This window comes from Aptenodytes patagonicus, chromosome 1 (assembly GCF_965638725.1).
Source record: "Aptenodytes patagonicus chromosome 1, bAptPat1.pri.cur, whole genome shotgun sequence".
NCBI lineage: Eukaryota > Metazoa > Chordata > Aves > Sphenisciformes > Spheniscidae > Aptenodytes > Aptenodytes patagonicus.
The window spans coordinates 128,547,996-128,565,968 of record NC_134949.1 but is presented as its reverse complement, the minus strand read 5'-3'; the positions used below and the strand labels follow the sequence as shown (position 1 = coordinate 128,565,968).

Sequence of the window (17,973 nt, the reverse complement as noted above, 5' to 3'; positions counted from 1 at the left end):
CAGTGTAGATGTTGGAAATTGGAAATTATGACTGTTAAAAAAAAAAAATCAATCATGTTCAGTGCTGGTATTAAGCTCTTAAAAATCTTTTTTTTTTCTTGATACAAATAAGTCACCTGGATTTGGTCTGTCATTACAAATTAGTGTTCTCACTGCAAAACTGATAAATAACCACAGAATGGTTGAGGTGGGAGGTCCAGGAAGGGACCTCTGGAGATCATCTAATCCAACCTCCCAGCTCACAGGAGGGCCAACTGGAGCAGGTTGCTCAGGACCACATCGAGCCAGGTTTTGAGTACTTCCAAGGATGGAGACTCCACAACCTGCCCGGACAACCTGTTCCAGTGTTTGGTTACCCCTAAAGTAAAAATGTTTGTTTTCTTATGTACTGCTGCATGGGGTTATTCTTCCACTGGTGCAGGACTTGGCATTTCCCTTTGCTGAAATTCATGAGATTCCTGTTGGCCCATTTCTCCTGCCTGTTGGTGTTCCTCTGAGTGGCCACACAGCCATCTGGTGTATATCAGCTTGTCCTTCCAGTTCTGTACCAGAGATGGCTCTTTTTGATAGTGGTGGTTTCAGTACCTATAGCTCAAGTATAGGAGCTGTTCATGTGGTGGATTGTGCTTTAAAATTGCAGTCTTTCAGCTAGTTGTAAGTCTGTCACGTTACAATGCAGATAGTTTTGACTCTTCAGAGGTGTAAGTCTTGGTCCATCTTATGTTTCAGTTGATTAGCAGGTATGTTACTGTCATTTTTTGTCTTTAGTCAGATTCAAGCTTGAATCATTTTCGGTCAGATGCATAGTGGGTTAAGGCAAAAAGTGAGGCCAGCCACTAGGAAACCTGTCAATGATTGCAGTGTGATTGTGCAAATTGCACAGCGTTTTCCCTGGTGTCTTCATTGCTAGTAATACAGGATGGCACGGAGTGTGGAAGAGTAGGTTATAGAGGTTTCAGATGATGCTTCTTAGCAGTGGCTTCTGGCAAAGAATGTTACACTGTAAGCTACAATGGTATAGATATAGTGGTATAGAAATGCAGCAAATTTAGCCACCTGTGCAATAGCCAGTGGCCTCTGGCAGAGGAGGATGGGGGCAACAATATCTTAAACTGCTGCAGCTAAATCTGCGAACATTAATCTCTGACGCATAAGTCCTGTCTTCTTGACAGGCATGTTGACACTAGAACGATTAGGCTCATTTTATATCCACGTAGTCAGCTTAACACTTCTGGTGGTTCCTAGGTCTGTCTTACTAAAAAGCGGTGTAGCAGAAACACCAGGCTCCAAGCCTTGATGTTTCTATAGGCTTCTTAGCTATTTATTTCTTATCTCAGTGTTGTTAAATCACCAAAAATGGCAGGTAAACTCCCCCCTCCTTTCCAAAGAAAAAGAAATGGAAATGCATCTGTGAGGGTTGCATAGTTTGGGTTATTGGTGACACTGGTGTAGTTGTCAGAGGGCAGGAACCTCCAGCAGAAGTCAGAGTGGTGGGATTTGATGGTTATATCCAGCAAGCACATTTTCAGTGTCTCTTTCAAATCCAACTCTTTCATTAGATACAGGCTCTAACAACAAAAAGAATAATTTCATAGACTCCCCTGCATCAAGGAAAGATGTATTTTGCCACAGTAGTAATAAATCTTTTTTCTAAGACTTAGTGATTATTCTGCAACCTTCTGAGACTTTCCTCCCCCCACACCACTTACAAGCCCTATATTTAGACATCCTGCACAATAGCAGAGCCCTGCATATAGTGTTGCTCTTATTATTGCACTGTGCTGTGTCATCACTGAACAAATTTTATCATCAGAGATCGATCCTTAGGCATCTTAAAGTATTGTAGGAGTTTTTCATGGACAATGTTGCAAGTGCTGATACTTAAAATATATGTGATGAAAATGGAGAAGTATTTCAGTGACTGGCTTAATTTTCCATTAAAGCTGGCAGCAATACTTCAATTTTGTCTTTACTTAGGATAAAGGTTCCTTTATGAAGCTTTGGAGTATATAGGTACTTTGGAGTGCCTATGGAGTATGAACGTGCTGGCAGGCAGAAGTATGATGTATTAGTTACATAGACGAGTTTGAGACATTCAGTCACCTCTCCTCGGAAATAGACAGCTTTATGTTGTTACATGCTGCAACTTTATCGACACGGGAAAGCTAGTTAACCGTAAACTCTGTTTACGGTATGTAACTGTCCGGTATTAATGCATCATGTTGTCAGTCTTAATATACATTAAGCATAAGATAGTTTATTCCATTGAAAGTGGAGCAAACTCCACTAGACACAGTTCAGACAAAGCTTTTCGAAAGTAATTCATTCTCCTTCAAAGGTAGGGTGAGCTCATGCTTACATGTGCTAACAGGGAGCCTGTCAGGTAGTAGTTAGCTTTGCAAATTCACACTTTGTACTTACTGCTCACAGCCTTAGATTTTCTAGGTAGTCTTTGGAGAGATTTGCCTTCTTTCTCAAAAGAATTTTATTTGAAATCCAACCATGCTGAGCAATTGAAATGACCATTTAGAGCACTATAATCTCTGTATCCGTGTCTTATAGTTGTTGCCATTTGTGAAAAAGTTACGTAAGATGCCTTTAAAGTTCACAGAGGTCCCTTTAATCGTAAGCACGTGGTTACTGAGTGTTTTGGTTTGTACTCTAACTGCTATTTTCCATACTGAACTGTGTTTACAGTTCTTTTAGTTGAAATGTTATCTGTATTTTTCTGGTGTCAGAATTCTTGTTGGAATTTTTACCATCTTAATATATTTTACTCCAAAATATTTTATTTGGGATTGTACAGCAAATGTGGTGTTTTTGAGCATTACCTTTTTTAACATCAAAATGTGGTAAAAGCATGTTTATATCCTTTCACTGCACCCACATAAATCAGTTAAATGTAAAAAAGCTGCATCTGTTACTGTGATTGAGAGTTACTAGTTTCTAATGTATTGGGATTTGATGACTAATACTGATCACGGTATAGCAGTCTGTAGGTATCTGTTACAAAGACAAATTTCCTAGAAGAGAGGAAAAAAAACCCATAGGGAGCTTATTTTGTCATCTTTCAAATACTAAGTCTTGTAATGTTCATTTTCGAGTGAAGTTTCTACACCTATTACATTCATAAAAATGAAGAGTTTTAACAGTTTTTTTTAATTGGGACCATATATGTGTTCTTGCTGGTAGAAGTATAAAAATAACTTGAATGTGTGGTGTGAGGATGAGTGCGCTGCAAATGCACATAAAAGAAATAGTTAAAGACTTAAAGTTCTTTCTTGAAGTTTAGCTGATCTGTGTCTTCAAAATTCCCTTAGCAGAAATTTGCATGCAGCTTTCTTGGGAGAGTAATGGGAAGTGTATTCCTCTAGTCAAACGTTACTGGTGAGATCTGCAGTTTGTGTTCAGTAGCAAAACGCTGAGCGTTTTTACTACAAAAATCCTAAACCAGCTTTTAATACAAGTCTTTGCTTTTTGTGCTCATTGATAGAGGTAGTATTCCCAGTGATACTTAATTTCTAAAATAAAGGGAGGATAATAGAGGTATTTTTCTGTCTTTATTCTACTTTAAAAACTGTGGCTTGGTTATAGCAAAAGAAATTTTAAAAAGTTTGTTGTGAGTGACACAGAAGTGTCTGCAGGGGCTTTTCTAAGCAAATATAAACTCTGCTGCAGGCGGGCAGGTGCAAGGCTGCTCCTCCTGCGCTTGGAGCTGGAGAGCAGATGCGGAGGCGCCGCGCTGCAGCTCTCGCCCAGGCTAGTGTGCTGACAGCAGGCTTTTCAGCGAGTCTCAGGCATGGCTGAGCGCTGCTGAATACTGGCGACTGAGTTCCTAGCTGCACCTTGTCCAAGGAGAGGCAGAGCAAATCTGCCTGCCAAAGGCTATTGACAGACTCCAACTTGCACTAGTGACATTAGTATGGTTTTGAGCGTTTTGAACAACTTTTATTCGGTTGGGGCTTTTTTGGTCCTTTGGGGCCCTTTATGTTGTACTTTAGGATGAGAGGAAATGGCCTCAAGTTGCGCCAGGGGAGGTTTAGATTGGACGTGAGGAAAAAATTCTTTACTGAAAGAGTGGTGAAACATTGGAACAGGCTGCCCAGGGAAGTGGTTGAGTCCCCATCCCTGGAGGTATTTAAAAGATGTGTAGATGAGGTGCTTAGGGACATGGTTTAGTGGGCATGGTGGTGTTGGGTCAACGGTTGGACTGGATGATCTTAAAGGTCTTTTCCAACCTAAACGATTCCATGATTCTATAAAAGTTTCTAACAGTATTCAAGGATCCTAATTATGAAATACTGACCCTTAAAAAAGTACTTCCTAATGTGGCGATCAGGTCTCTTGTATTTTTCTACAGTGTTTATATGTATATGAACCTGGGTTCATATAGTCATTATTTTTTCCCAGGCTCATGTATTCATCATTTTTCAAGGGAGGTAAGCTAATACTTTGCCCCATGTAGTTTGCAGTCAGCTCAAAAAGTTAGATGTGCCTTTTATTTTCTTTCTTATTGAGTAGAGATTGAGAGCTCCCTCTTCAGCCTGTCTGCACCTTAATTCAGCAAGGCAGAGGACTTAAAAGCTGGATAATAAAGAAAGATGAGCAACAGGAAAAGCGGAGGAGAGGCTTGTTTTTTTAGCAACTTGGAGGTCAAGAAATGCTTCAGTTTGGGCTGGGACTACTTTTACAAAGATTAGAGACAGGATTTCTCCTAGTCAAACTATGCTTGCTGGAAAGTGTTTGCATATGTCTTCTAATAGTAACGAGATTCTGAGAAATTCTGTGGGACTGGCAACGAGGTAACAATTGCAACATTTTTAGGGTAAGCCTAAAGTGTAAAGGCAGCCAGACAGACAATTTCCCATATGTGAAAAATCTATTGTGCTCATCATTACTGTTCCTGACCTGTGCTAGGGCTGGTTACCTGTTATGGAAAAGGTCCTGTCTACATGTTTTTTTCATACTAATAGAAATAATAACTAAATATAATATAACCACTGTATAATATATTAATTTTTTTCCTGCCATCCTTCTATGTCTTACAGTTTACATGCATAAATTTTTTGGACAAGGCTATCCCAGCCATGTACTAACTAGTTGATTAGCCCTTACTTTGTTTTAAAATGTGTAGAATTTGAAGGTGTGCATGCATGCACGTGACGGCTCAGGAGCAGAGCTCTGGGGAGAACATCCTTGTCATAGATACTGTGTGCATGTTTGACATAGGGAAAAATGTCTAGAGGGGAGAATACTGAAAGATATTCTGCTGAAAGCCCTGCTTATTTGCAAAATAAGTCAACCTTTATACATAGTAGAATAGAAGATGTTTATATACTAATATATCAAATACTATGAACTTCAGTACTGCATGTTAACCTTTATTTTAACACAGTTAAGGTAATGCAAAAACAAAGAATTGAAGGTACTTCCCATAGTACTGATTACATTTGGGTCCTATCTCTGTAAGCGGTATCTTGAGGTACAAAAGTGAATTTCTGACCAAAAACGTTGATTTTTGGAATTACTTTAAAAATTACAGAAAAGCTATCCACAATAGAAAACCTGAAAATAACTATTTGATTTTTTTCTCCTTAAAAAACCAAACAAAAACCCAAACACCTATGCTAGAATAAATTTCATGCACAGGGAGAGGGGAGTTGTCCTGTAGTATTAGTTTTTATATATTGGAGCTACACTGGATTGGGCCTTAAATGTATTAATATTTGCCAATTGTTACATATATACCCTTATTTCATTTGATATGTTCAGAAAGACATTCTGGCTTCATCTCTAATGTGGATAATTATATTGTTATCTTCTGGCATATTCTTCTTGCTCTCTGACAATACTTACTTGATACAGTCTGTTGCTCTATTGTCCTGATGGTATCCTCTAGGGAAAAGAAGACATTTTGGCAAGTAGGAACAGGTGGATGTAACTTGCTTTTTTATAGCTGGAGCTCTAGATTAATCATTTTTATTTTCCTCCTCATTATTCTGCATTTGGCTCTGTTTACTATATGTTTACTGCAAAACCAGAGTGTTTATGTTACTTGTAAGTCACATTGAAATTCCTCAGAAGTCTATTTGTTAAATAATCTTTTTTTCAAATGCTTACTGGTTTAAAAAAAAATCTTGTCTAAGAGAAACCATTTTTTACATCTTTTAGACCCTACAGGTTTATTTGTGCTTAGAACACAAAAGACCTGACATTATTAGCAGTTTGGGATTAAGTAATGCACAAGAGTTGATTCACAACGTAACTATAATTGACGTACTACAGGATAGTGAACTGCAGTATACTGAAGTTCCTCATCTTACAGGAGGGATTTTATCAGGAAGCAACATGGTAATACTAACCACCAAAAACTGACTTGTTTGTTAATGTTGATAGGATTTTGCTTGTTGCTTAAGAACAAAGGAACATCAGAGATACAGAAGTTTGGTGTTTTTTAAGGTAAAAGCAATTATTAGAAAAGGGGTTCAGAAATCATGCATTACAATAAGATAAAAATGGAAGTAGTCAGGCAAAAATAAATGCTGGGAGATTGTAATTTTCCTTTATGTAAACAAGTGTCGTTCTTAATAAAATCTGCTCAAGTGAAGCCATTAGGTGAAAGGAGATGCTTTGTCTCATAAAATGCAAAACACATGCCAAATAGGAAACTCTGTTTGTTTGATTCTTTTTTTTTATTATATGTGAATAGGTTGTCTGGACTGTAGGAACAGACTTGGTAAATGTTTTGTTTTGCCAAAGACTAAAGTGAGCGCTTAAGTAGGGCAAGATCATTGCAGAGGCTGAAAAGTTTTTTTGTATCCATCTTGCTTGGTGAGAATGTTGAGGAAATATTTAGCAGAGACCTATTCTAGTCATGGGGTGAAATGAGGTTGTTTAGGAGGCTGAGAAGGGGTCAAACAGAAGGTGCTGGCATAGCAGTTGATACTTCTACAAGGAGCTTCCCTTGAAGGGCTAGACAATGTTCACTGAAAAGCTACAAGGAATTTAGAAAGGCAGTAGCTGAGCTATTGACTAAAATATGCAAATCTCATTAAGATGCTGTTCTGGAGAACAGTAGGGTAACAAACGTGCTCATCTTGTTAAACTGCTGTTGGAGTGTACAGATGAAAGAGAATTGAGGAGGTGATTCTGGGAAGTGTAAGTGCGATTTGGTTAGGCTTCCCTACCAATAAAACTGATTGCAACAGTAAGTTTTAAGGTGGTTATAAAACAACTAAATTATTGTTTGGTAAACTGTCTACATAGTAAACTAAATTTATTTAAGCCTCTGAGCAAAATAACAGATAAAAGAGTGTACTGTTAAATTAATTATCCTTCCTTAGATTCCTAGAGAAAATCCCCTGTTGAGGTCATTTAAAAAAAAAACCAAAAAACAAGTAATTTTGAGCATAAGTGAAAACTGTGTGATTAAAAGAAGAAAATATGCTAGGAATAACTGCTCTGAGTTTGTTATTAGAAAAGCCGATTTTTAATACGTGGGAAAAAAAGAAGAGTGTGCTGTATTGTCTAGTTGTGTATCAGGTCTCCTTAAAAAGACTGTTATCAAAAGCTCTTTTCTGTACTCTTAGAAATGTAAGTATCTTTTCCCTGTGAGCAATCCTGAAAGGAAAATTAATGAAACATTATCACAAGACTTGAGATTTAACACTTGAGCTGTTTATTTCTGCTGAAGCGAAACCAGGTGATTTCTAGTTCTGTTTCAACTGGTGCATCTAATTAACATCCTGGAAGAGTGATGTTAAAAATCCAGGATCTGTCTCAGTTAAGAGGGTCAATCACTTGCCCTTTTTAAAACCGACGTGAAGTTAAGTCCTGCCTTTAGCAGTGTAGAGAAGTTCCTGAGTTGACTTGTTTTGTTTCTCATAAAAGAAATAGCTTCGTTGTTATTTTTTTTATCATTATTTATTAAAGCTTGTTCACAGCCTTGAAAGAACAGGCAAAGCTCCAGACAAAACTCTTGTTTGATAATGACTTAGAGAAGTCCTGCAAGAGGTTCTCAAACCATGCTAAAGAGCCCAGCTGGATCACTGGGCAACTTTGTGTCAGCTGAAAGTTGCTGTTGTCATTTTTATGATATATGGAAAGACTAATTTGAAAACTCGTAAGGCATTTCTGAACTTGAAAGCTTTACCAATTTGGCTTAATTGGGGAAGGCGGATGAGAGGTGTAGGCTTGATGGTAATGCGTATTAAAAGGGGCTAACATGCCTTTATCTAGTTCTTTTTGCTTGGTGTGCAAAGAGGAAGAGTAGAGAGCAATCCATTGAGAAGAGAAAGTCACAGGGGACCAGGAGAGATTAGCTGCCTCTCAAGGGACCTTGTAAAATGATAAAAGTATAGGACGGCAAACAGAAGATGGTCTGGGCTAAACAGTCTGGAAAAGGATCTGATAAACGGCCAGCATGTACCCAAGCGTAGGAAATAAGGTTCATGGGGAGGAGTGGGAAAAGCAATGCAGAGGCTAAAGTGGACAGACATCTGTGTTGAAGCCTAGGGCAGAAGCAGACTTGGGCTGATCTTTCTAAAGGTGCTGCTCCCTGGCAATTAAGCCTGCTTTGTGAAGTCAATTAGTGAATCACTGGTTTGGGAACTCTGCAATCGAGAGGCAAAGAGCCTAAATCTATTTGAGGGGAAGTATTTTGCGGCAAAAGGAGCTGGGTTAAGGTTGTGTTTTGTTCGTAAAAACAAAAACAACAAAAGCAATTCTTGTTTTGTTGGGAGGTTTCTTTGTCTGTAAGCAAAGGACTTTTTTGGCTTGAAGGCAAAATTGTTCAGTTGCTCTAAAGGCACATTACTTCTGGCAAGTCAACTTCACCATAGCAAAAGTTTTAAGAATAAAATTTGAAATATTGTGATTTCACAAGCTAAACCCTGCTTAGAGTAAGACATTATGTTTTGTTTCAAAAGGCAAATACAGAAATCTGCAGATGGGAAGCAGAATTATCTGGGAGTAAAAAACCATAGGAAAGATTTATAGTTTAGGGGGAAGGCAAGCGTATGAAAAAGTTTGGTACCACTTGTTATAATGCCTTTCTTACATAAGTCATTAATGTGATTCTGTTTGTCTTACAGCCGAAGAACAAGGTGATTAGCAAATAAAATAGAAAGGAAAGATGTAAAAGTCATTAAGAAAGGAAAAAAAGGAACATTACTTCTTACATAACACATAATTAACCTATGAAATTCACTGCCAACCTATACTGTTGAGGTCAAAACCAGAACAGAATTAAAAAATTATTAGATATATATTTGCATAATGAGAAAATCCACAATTCTATTGTAAGATTTTCTGTAGGTTTAAAAAGAAAGATCTCTGGGAGTATTGCCAGCTAGTACCTGGTTGTGAAAGGCTGGGGTAGAGAATTGCATGAGAAACAGGTTGTATAATTATCTGGCATTACTTGCATGTAAGCGTCATGTAAGCTTGACTTAACTTCTTTATATTCCCCTTTGAGAGCTCATCTCACTCTCCATTGGCTATAGAAGGAGCTTGGGGAGGTGAGCGTTCAAGAGCCCAAGTTAGGCCTTGTGAGTAACCGCCTCCTTCCCAGGGTGATGGGTCTTGACAGACATTTTTCTGTGTTTTTGTAATAACTTGCAATATGCAAGCAATTAATTGTATCTACTAATTGTTAAGAAAAGCTGGGTATTTCTGTTTTGAATCAGGACTGGGTCAAGTAAGTACTGTGCATCCTAGTGCTTCAACTGATTCCTTCTGCAGACACACTTTTAAAACGTTTTGTTCATTCTTCTTTGTAGATTAATTAATTCTGATAGATCTGAGATAGAGTATCACATAAATTCACAGTTCCTTTATTCATGTTAAATGTGATTTTTATTTGGGGAAGAGAGGGTATTAATTTTGTTCTTCAGAATAACTATAATCTCTTGAGCAGTAAAACCTTGTTAATTCTCATGTAGCTAATCCTCAATAATAATTCAGTTAAACACAACAAAAATAACTGCTTAGGTGCAAATGACTGTAACTTACTCTGTTTTGACCTGTAAAGTGTACCTAAAATCCAAATGTATAGATAACTGGAAATTGTTTAGGAACTTTTTATTATCCCCAAAAAGTCACAGTCTCCCAATTAAAAACAAAATGGGCAAATATTTTTAAAAGTACTGAAACTAAGAGTTCTAGAAAACTCAGAAATTAAGTTTGGAAAAGGAAGACTATAGCCAACAATGAAAAACAAGAAACACAAAAAACACTAATGCTTAATGACTGCACAGAGCTACTAGAACAGTCAATAGAGGCAAGAGAGTTCAGTAAATATTTTTGTTCTGTGCTTGGGAAAAAGGCAGATATGATGTTCACATCGTGGGATGTACGATAACACACACTCTGTTTTCACAATAATCAAGGAGAAGGTTAAACAGTATTTATGCTTAAATTTGGCATTTTTAAGGCAGAGGCCCACATAACATACATCCATGAGCTCTGAAAGAGCAGGCCAGAGAATTGTTGTTTATCGTTCATACAGATTTTTTTTTTCTAGCTCTTGGAAAACAGAAAAAGTTCCAGAGGACTTGAAAAGCACTATGGAACTACTTTCTGAGAAATAAATGTAATCCTCTCAGTCTGACAGTAGGCTTGAGGGAAATTATAAAATTATTTAGGTGATTAATTTAATAAATGTAAAGGATAGTAATTAATGATAATGAGTCCTTGTTCTTGGAAAATAAGTTTTATCATGTTAACTTTAATATTCTTGATGTAGTTGAGAGTTTGTATAATAAAATAGAGTTAAAATTCTTACAGCTGTGTAACACAGTTGGCTTTAAACTTGCATGATATCTTTTCCTAGTTAAGTAGGATGACGCAAAGTCAATACAGTACCTATGAAGTGTGTAGCAACTACCTGATAAGAATTCTAAGTGTTTCAGTGATGTTGCCTCAGGATCAGATTTTGGTCTTGTTTTATTTAGCAACGTAGGGCTCTGACAGGGGAGTCTCTAAGGCTGGAGCAGCTGGAATCCATCTTCTCATGGGGCAGGGACATCCAGCTGCATAACAAGCTACTGGGTTGTCCATGCAGTGAAAATAGTAAGCTCGAGGGAAGAAGTGTGGTAGGCAGATGAGGGCATCATCTCAGGCTAAGCCATCAGTCTCCATTTGTCAAGAAATCCCTAGATAATGTTAAATTATTTGTGTTAATATTTGCTAAAAGCACAGACTGGGAAGTGAATGCTATATAATGAAGAGGACAGGTGACTGTTGCGAAGCAAACTGGGTCACACCTCTGCTTCTGGTTAACTGTGTGTTTTGGTACAGCCAGAGGGGAAGTTGTTCTCAAAGACTGAAGGTTATGAACTGTTTTTAGAAGGTGTGGGAATGTATCCTAGAAAGCAGTAAAATGGGGGGGGGAAAAAAGGGTGTTTTAATGAATCTGGTGATTTGATTATTCAAGAGATCCTTTAATTACATGAAATCCAGGCACCTATTTCATCCATAGTGGTTGGTGTCACTCATGAGCATGGCAGTTTGAGTTTGGTCCTCAGGGTAAAGAAGTTCCATGAGCTGTTGTTGCTTTTACCCATCGAGCAAATTGCAGTGGACTGAGCTGCAGCTTTGACTCAGGACAATGCTGCACATCAGTGTGCACCTCTGTCCTTACCTTTCTGAGGCTGGCAGCTGCTCCTGCCTTCTCTTCCCACTCTGCGGGAATGACGGGTGTTCTCCTGCCTGCACAGGCTATGAAAAGCCAGTTTCCTCTGGAAAGTCAATTTAAATGAGTGAAGCCTGTCCTTCTCTTCATTCCTCCATCATGGTGTTGTAAGTGACTGTTTGAGCATCCAGTTTCTTTTCGGGGCCTAAATCAGGTTTTTTTTTTTCTCGAGCATTGCATCTGTTGCCTCTTTCAGCTGGTATGAAATCCTCTCACAGAAAATACACTCTTGAAACAGAGATGTGTGAGATTTTCCTCACGATTGCTGTGGTGAAAAAGGGTCTTTCACTTTCCTTGCACAGGCCATAGTTCTGTATTTCCAGAGGTGGAGAGGCTGGCAGTGGATAATCACACTGCCTCATTTCAGGTGCTGGTAGCAGATCTTTGTAGTACTTCTGTGGTGTTTTTTATAATTTCTGTTGCTCTGTTTTCCACGCTATCAATTACAGCATTATTCTTTAATAGCTCTCTTGTGTTGTTATTAATAATGTTATTCTGATTCATGGACCAAAAAAAGATGATAGAGTGAAACTGGTCTGTTAAAGACAACTTTAAATGTTTTGCCCATCTGTTTGCTATGCCACTTGAATTTATGAGTGTTTTCCTATCTCAGCTTTGCTTTTCTTTGGCCCCTTTCCTCTCTTGAAACTTCCGCACAGGGTTTTAGTAGCTTAATAGGAAACTGTGGCGTACATTTGGTAGTATCGGCTTCAAGTGCTGGGTTTATGAGGTATCTCTGTTCATCTGATCTCTTCCTCTGTACTGTCTGCTTTCTTCTGTATCTGCTTTGCCTTTTCAGACCTGTAGTTTCTCTAAGCATACAGGACCTTCTCCTTTCTGTATTGTCCCCCTTCCCTGAAGACCCCGTGTACCCTGGCTTTACTGAGTTTTCGCTGTGGTGATTATCTTGTGACTACAGTAGCTTAAGTCACGTTAGTTCTAAGCAATGTCCCTTTTTCTTCAGGTTCAGTCTTTCTCATCTTCCTTGCCTCAGAAATTGCCTGAGAACTGTTTATCAATTTAAACTGAATTTTGTCATAGCTCTCTTTGATTTTTAATACTATGCATTTGCTTTTCTGGGTTTTATTTTTCAGTTTGATACTGCAAAGATTATAGTTACTTCTAATACCTGCTATTCAGATTATAGTTTCACTTTGTATAGATGGTCTGTGTCTCAGATTCATGCAACTGTGGTCGATAAATTTCTTTGGGTGATGGTGATTTTATATTGCCCTGTTTTTTTCTATGTTTTTGGGGGGGTGGGCAATAGGGTCTTTGCAAGAACTACATCAGACATTAAGCATTAGTCAGTGAGGTTTTTGCCAAGTTGGATGATGCCTAATCAAAGCTTCCACATTGCTCTTTCAGTTTCTTTGAAGTTGCGGTCTATTCTGGCATTAGACTTACCTACCACAAGGAGTAAGCTGTGTTTGGTATTTTGACAGGCATGCTTTGGAGACAGTCGTTAAATATGTCTCTGTCTGTATTGCTCTGATCTTCTATCAGAGGAGAGCAATGTATGAGTTAGAAAGCTGGCGTAAGTTCTGAACTGAATGACTGACTTGTTTGTCATGATGAGCACCAGTTTCTCAGGATGCTCATCTTTGCTGCAGCCTGGGGTAGATGAGAAGTTTGCTCATTTTCTTTAAAGTGTTTGTCATAACAGTCACTCTGATCTGATCTCAAGCCCCAAGTCCATCTTACTCGTGGTTTGTGGTAGCTTGACGTGAAGCAGTGCTCTCACATGCCAGCATCCAGCTCTACGATGTTTCTCGGTGCCAGTATCACAGTTTCTGTGGTTTAGAGACAAGCTCTATTGCTAGGAGTTTCATCTAATGTAAGTCAGATGTGTTTTCTGCTGAAGACTGTTTTTACCAGAACAACTTTTTTGTAACCGGTGAGTTTTATGAAGATACCTGACTAAATTATGCATTAGAAATATCCCATTTTGTGGAGTGTTGCGAGGTGGTAACAACAGCCAGTGAATCAAGTGGGGTTGGAAGAAAGATTTGAATAGTGCTTAGTTTGAAGAATTTTGAAACAGCTGAGTCATTTTTAACAAACAAAAATGGGGATGGTTTTGTTAATAAATACTTTCCTGGTGATAGTGACTGGAAATTGAATATAGACTAAGCTCAGAATGCAGATTTTTCGGGTCATTCATTACAGGAAAAGTTAACACACATACAGTGGGTTATCCACATCTGGAAATCTCTAGAGAAAGGCTGCAAATACAACAAGGGAGGTTCTCACTCAAGTACACAAGATGGTTGGACTCAATGATCTTAGAGGTTTTTTCCAACTTTAATGATTCTATGATTCTAAGTACACGTACGGGTGTTGACACAGCAACTCACTCAGAGTAGGTCCTTTCCTCTGTTGTTCAAACAAATGGATTATGCAGCAGTGGCTCCTTCTGGCTTCAGAACATGTAAATCAGAGAGGGGTAGGTGGTTGTTCAATTCAGTGTTGTTAGTGTACTTGTAGTTGTTTTTTGTGACTCAGCAGTTTTTTGGCTGAGGCATTGTAATTTTCTGACTTTGTGCTCTGCCACAGTGCTATGCACAGCATTACCGGACTGCGTTATCTCAGCTGCTATGAATTGATCATCCACCAGCCAGTGCCGACCTAATAAGGTGGTTCTCTATTTCTAGTTGAAACCTGCTTTCTCTGTTAAATTTTGTCAAATGAGTCATACTTGCTTGTATTTAAAATGGTTGTATTTTTAACTAATAGTGGTGATGTTGCAGATTCGGCAGGCAAAGTGGGAATTACTTTGAATATTATCAAATTATACACTGAGAATTCTTGATTAAAATATATGAGCTTTATTTGCATCTTGAATTATGGTTTCTCCTTATACATCATTATTTTGCAGAAGAGATGACACTAATATTTATTAATTTTATTTGTCAAGTATTGACAGAGGCAGCTCTTCTTTCCTTTTAGGAATCTGGGTAAAAATGGCTTATCTAACAGTAGTATTCTATTGGATAAATGCCCACCTCCACGACCACCGCCTCCACCGTACCCTCCCTTGCCAAAGGACAAGCTGAATCCACCTACACCTAGTATTTATGTAAGTAAATCTAATGGTAGAAGTACATTGCTGACTGTCTTTTGTAATTATTTGGATGTCTGAATTACATAATGTAATTATTTTAAAGATGCACTATTCACAGCTGAATTCTAATTACAGTGCTCTCCCAACTAGTGTATAAGCGGGAAAAATGCTAACCCTAAAGAAAATTTTGAGCCTTAGTTTGACTCTTAAAGTACTTGTAAATTAAGAATTTCAGTAACCAAGAGGAAAAACAGCTTCAGAATTTTTTTATTTTTAATATTCAAAATATTGGCAGAATAAGCAAAACAGCTCATTAGATACAATGTAGATACAATATTTCAAATATGTATGTACATTTTTTGCAAGTGACAGTTTAGGTATAAACGAGCAAGTAATTAAATTAAACTCTCCTAACAATCTGCTTGAAAATACAGTAAAGAAAAAATTAATAAAACTTGAGGTGATGTTAAGAACAAATTGTCATTAGGAAAAGGCAGGTTTTAATTGCATAGTGTTTTCATATGCAACCATTAAAACTTCTGTTCTGAAAATAAAATTTCATAATAGAAGTTATCAGAAGAATTTGAGCTAACTTCCTTAGTAATAGAAGAAGAAATTATAGGATGTCCCCTTCCTTGATAACAGAAGAATAAATTAGAGTATGTCCATACAGCTGGTGTGAAAACCTCAAGTTAGCTTTGCTCAGCCCAACTTGGGGACCAAAAGCAGTCGGCACTTTGGTGTGATGGTGTGATACTACACAAGCAGTCTGCCCGAGAGCTAGATTAAGTTGGAAGCAGTAATGCTTCCAACTGTTCTCCAAGTGTTGCATCTGAATTAATCTACCTTGTTAAAAGTCCGTCACAGCTTTGTTGAGTCCGTACAAAGCTGCGAAGTCACCATGTTGCAGCACACTGTGTAGATGTGCCAGCGTGGGTCCCGATATTTGGGAACTCTGTATTGTGTTTTGTTTATTGAAAGAGAGGTCTTCAGCATTTTAAAAGATTCACAACAATTTAAAAAAAAAAAAAGGAAAAAAAAAGATTGGGGACACTATAGCATAAAATTGAGGTCATAGGTGCACAAAAGCATAAGAAAATCAAATCAACCTTTCTGGTTAACATGAGATATACTGTGAGAGTAGTCTTTTTAATTATACTGTTTCTTGTATACATTATCTGTAGAATTAGCTTTTTGACTTCTGTAAAGAAAGTTAGTATATTATCTTGCTCTTCAGAGAATTCTGTAGATTTAGGGAATGTACAAGGCTAATGTCAGATAAAGAAATAACCTGCAGGAAACCTGAGTTGCAAAAGCCGAAGCAACCTGGGAATAATTCAAGCCAAGAAATAAATTGCAGTAACAAATTAATTTCAGGAGTGAAGCTAGCTTTTAACATGGAAAGGGTTGTATGATGTAGCTGTTCATTCCCTACAGTGCAGGGAAATGGAGAACGTTCCTGTCTCCTTTCTGTTGTTTCTCTTTTTTTATTATTCTTTCTTATTTTACAAATAAGGAGTCTAAGTTCATCTGACAACTAATATTCCATTATAATTTTACAGTTGGAAAACAAACGAGATGCTTTCTTTCCACCTTTACATCAATTTTGTACAAATCCAAACAACCCTGTTACTGTAATACGTGGCCTTGCTGGAGCGCTTAAATTGGGTAAGTTTACTTTCATTGTTTTGGGTTTTTTTTTTACTTTGGAAAAAAATGTATGTGTGTTTTAGAAAGAAGTCTCTCAGTTCTTAAAAGTGGCTGTTTTATTTCTGTAATACTGCATTACTTGTGTATTCCAGGTAATTAGGGTCATGTGTCATTTCTCAGTTTGCTACTGTTTCTAATCTTGATCATCTCAAAAAAAAAAAAAAACAAACAAAAAAACAAACAAACAAAAAAAAAAAAAAAAAAAAACAAACCAAAAAAACCACCCCAAAAAAACCCAAACTCCCGCAGATTTTGTTGAGCACAGAGAGGAGCTGAGCTGTGGATATAGAAGCTTACGGATAGACTTTTTTCCTATGAAAACTATGGCTACATGTCTTTGTGCCTAGATTTAATGATCTATAATCTGACTGTGTACCATATTTTGAACTCTGTAGATAGAAAAATTATCATTGTTGGTAGGAAGTGTGTTATGCGATGGAAGCGCATTCATAAAACTATAGTTTGAAAAATACTTTATTGGTAATAGATTTAAACATTGTTTGCAGATTTGTTTACACAAGTCATGTAAAATGTTTCTTGGAATATAGTCCATACAGTAGCTGCCAAGTTTTTTCTAAGCTTCTACTGTTGTGTGCACAAAAGCTTTTTGAGTGTTAATCTTGAGCATTAATTTTTAACCTACAGGTGGGCTGTGTTATGAAGGTTAAGGGGGGAAAAACATGCTTTTGTTTAAACCTTTAGATAACTTTAAAGTATTAATGTCTTCTTTTCTTGAAACTTTTTATTATATTTTAACTGTCATTTATGAATTTTATTCCTATCTATTAGATCTAGGACTCTTCTCTACTAAGACATTGGTAGAAGCAAATAATGAACACATAGTAGAAGTGAGGACACAACTACTGCAGCCAGCAGATGAAAACTGGGACCCCACTGGAACAAAGAAAATCTGGCGTTGTGAAAGCAGTAGATCTCATACAACAATTGCTAAATATGCACAGTACCAGGCCTCCTCATTCCAGGAGTCTTTAAGGGTAAGTCCATTGTTACTATTTACAATAACAATTTACAAACTGTACACTAACTCTGGAACCAATTAGTAACTCCTAATTAGGAGTATACTTAGGAAAAGGAGACATTTCGATTAGCGTGAAGAGCACGGGTAAATTTACAAAATCTCTTTTGAATAGAGGGTCAAATCATATATAGGGTATTCCTCCCAAATGCTTAATGTAAAACTTAATTTTCTTAATGTAAAACTGTTACATACTTTAAAAGCTTGATAGCTTAAGCTTTCATATAATAATGTCAAAATACATACTAAAATATTTAGAACTTAAGATGCTTTTTTTTAACTTGTATTGCTTCTAATTTCACATACTCTTTGAAATTAAATTTCTTTGTTCTTCATAGTATCCTGGATTAATTTGGATGTGGCTTATTAGAAGTTTACACTCATACTTGTCTTTCAGCACAACAGTTTAAAATATTAAAATAACTTCTTTTTTCCCCAGAAAAGTGACTGATGCTTTCCTATTTGTTATTG

General features: G+C 37.3%; 1 protein-coding gene across 10 annotated transcripts in view; it reads left to right on the top strand.

Annotated features, from left to right (window-relative positions):
- KDM6A (lysine demethylase 6A) overlaps positions 1 to 17,973 on the top strand; it is a 158,238-nt gene that overhangs the window by 119,856 nt on the left and 20,409 nt on the right. For all 10 annotated transcript variants that reach the window (XR_012996741.1, XM_076355062.1, XM_076355044.1 and 7 more), the window contains 3 exons: positions 14,642 to 14,771; positions 16,319 to 16,424; positions 17,256 to 17,461. Coding sequence is in view for 9 of the 10 variants with exons in the window: in XM_076355062.1 (XP_076211177.1) it covers positions 14,642 to 14,771; positions 16,319 to 16,424; positions 17,256 to 17,461 (442 nt within the window). In the remaining variant the exon portion in view is untranslated. The remainder of the gene's footprint in view (positions 1 to 14,641; positions 14,772 to 16,318; positions 16,425 to 17,255; positions 17,462 to 17,973) is intronic.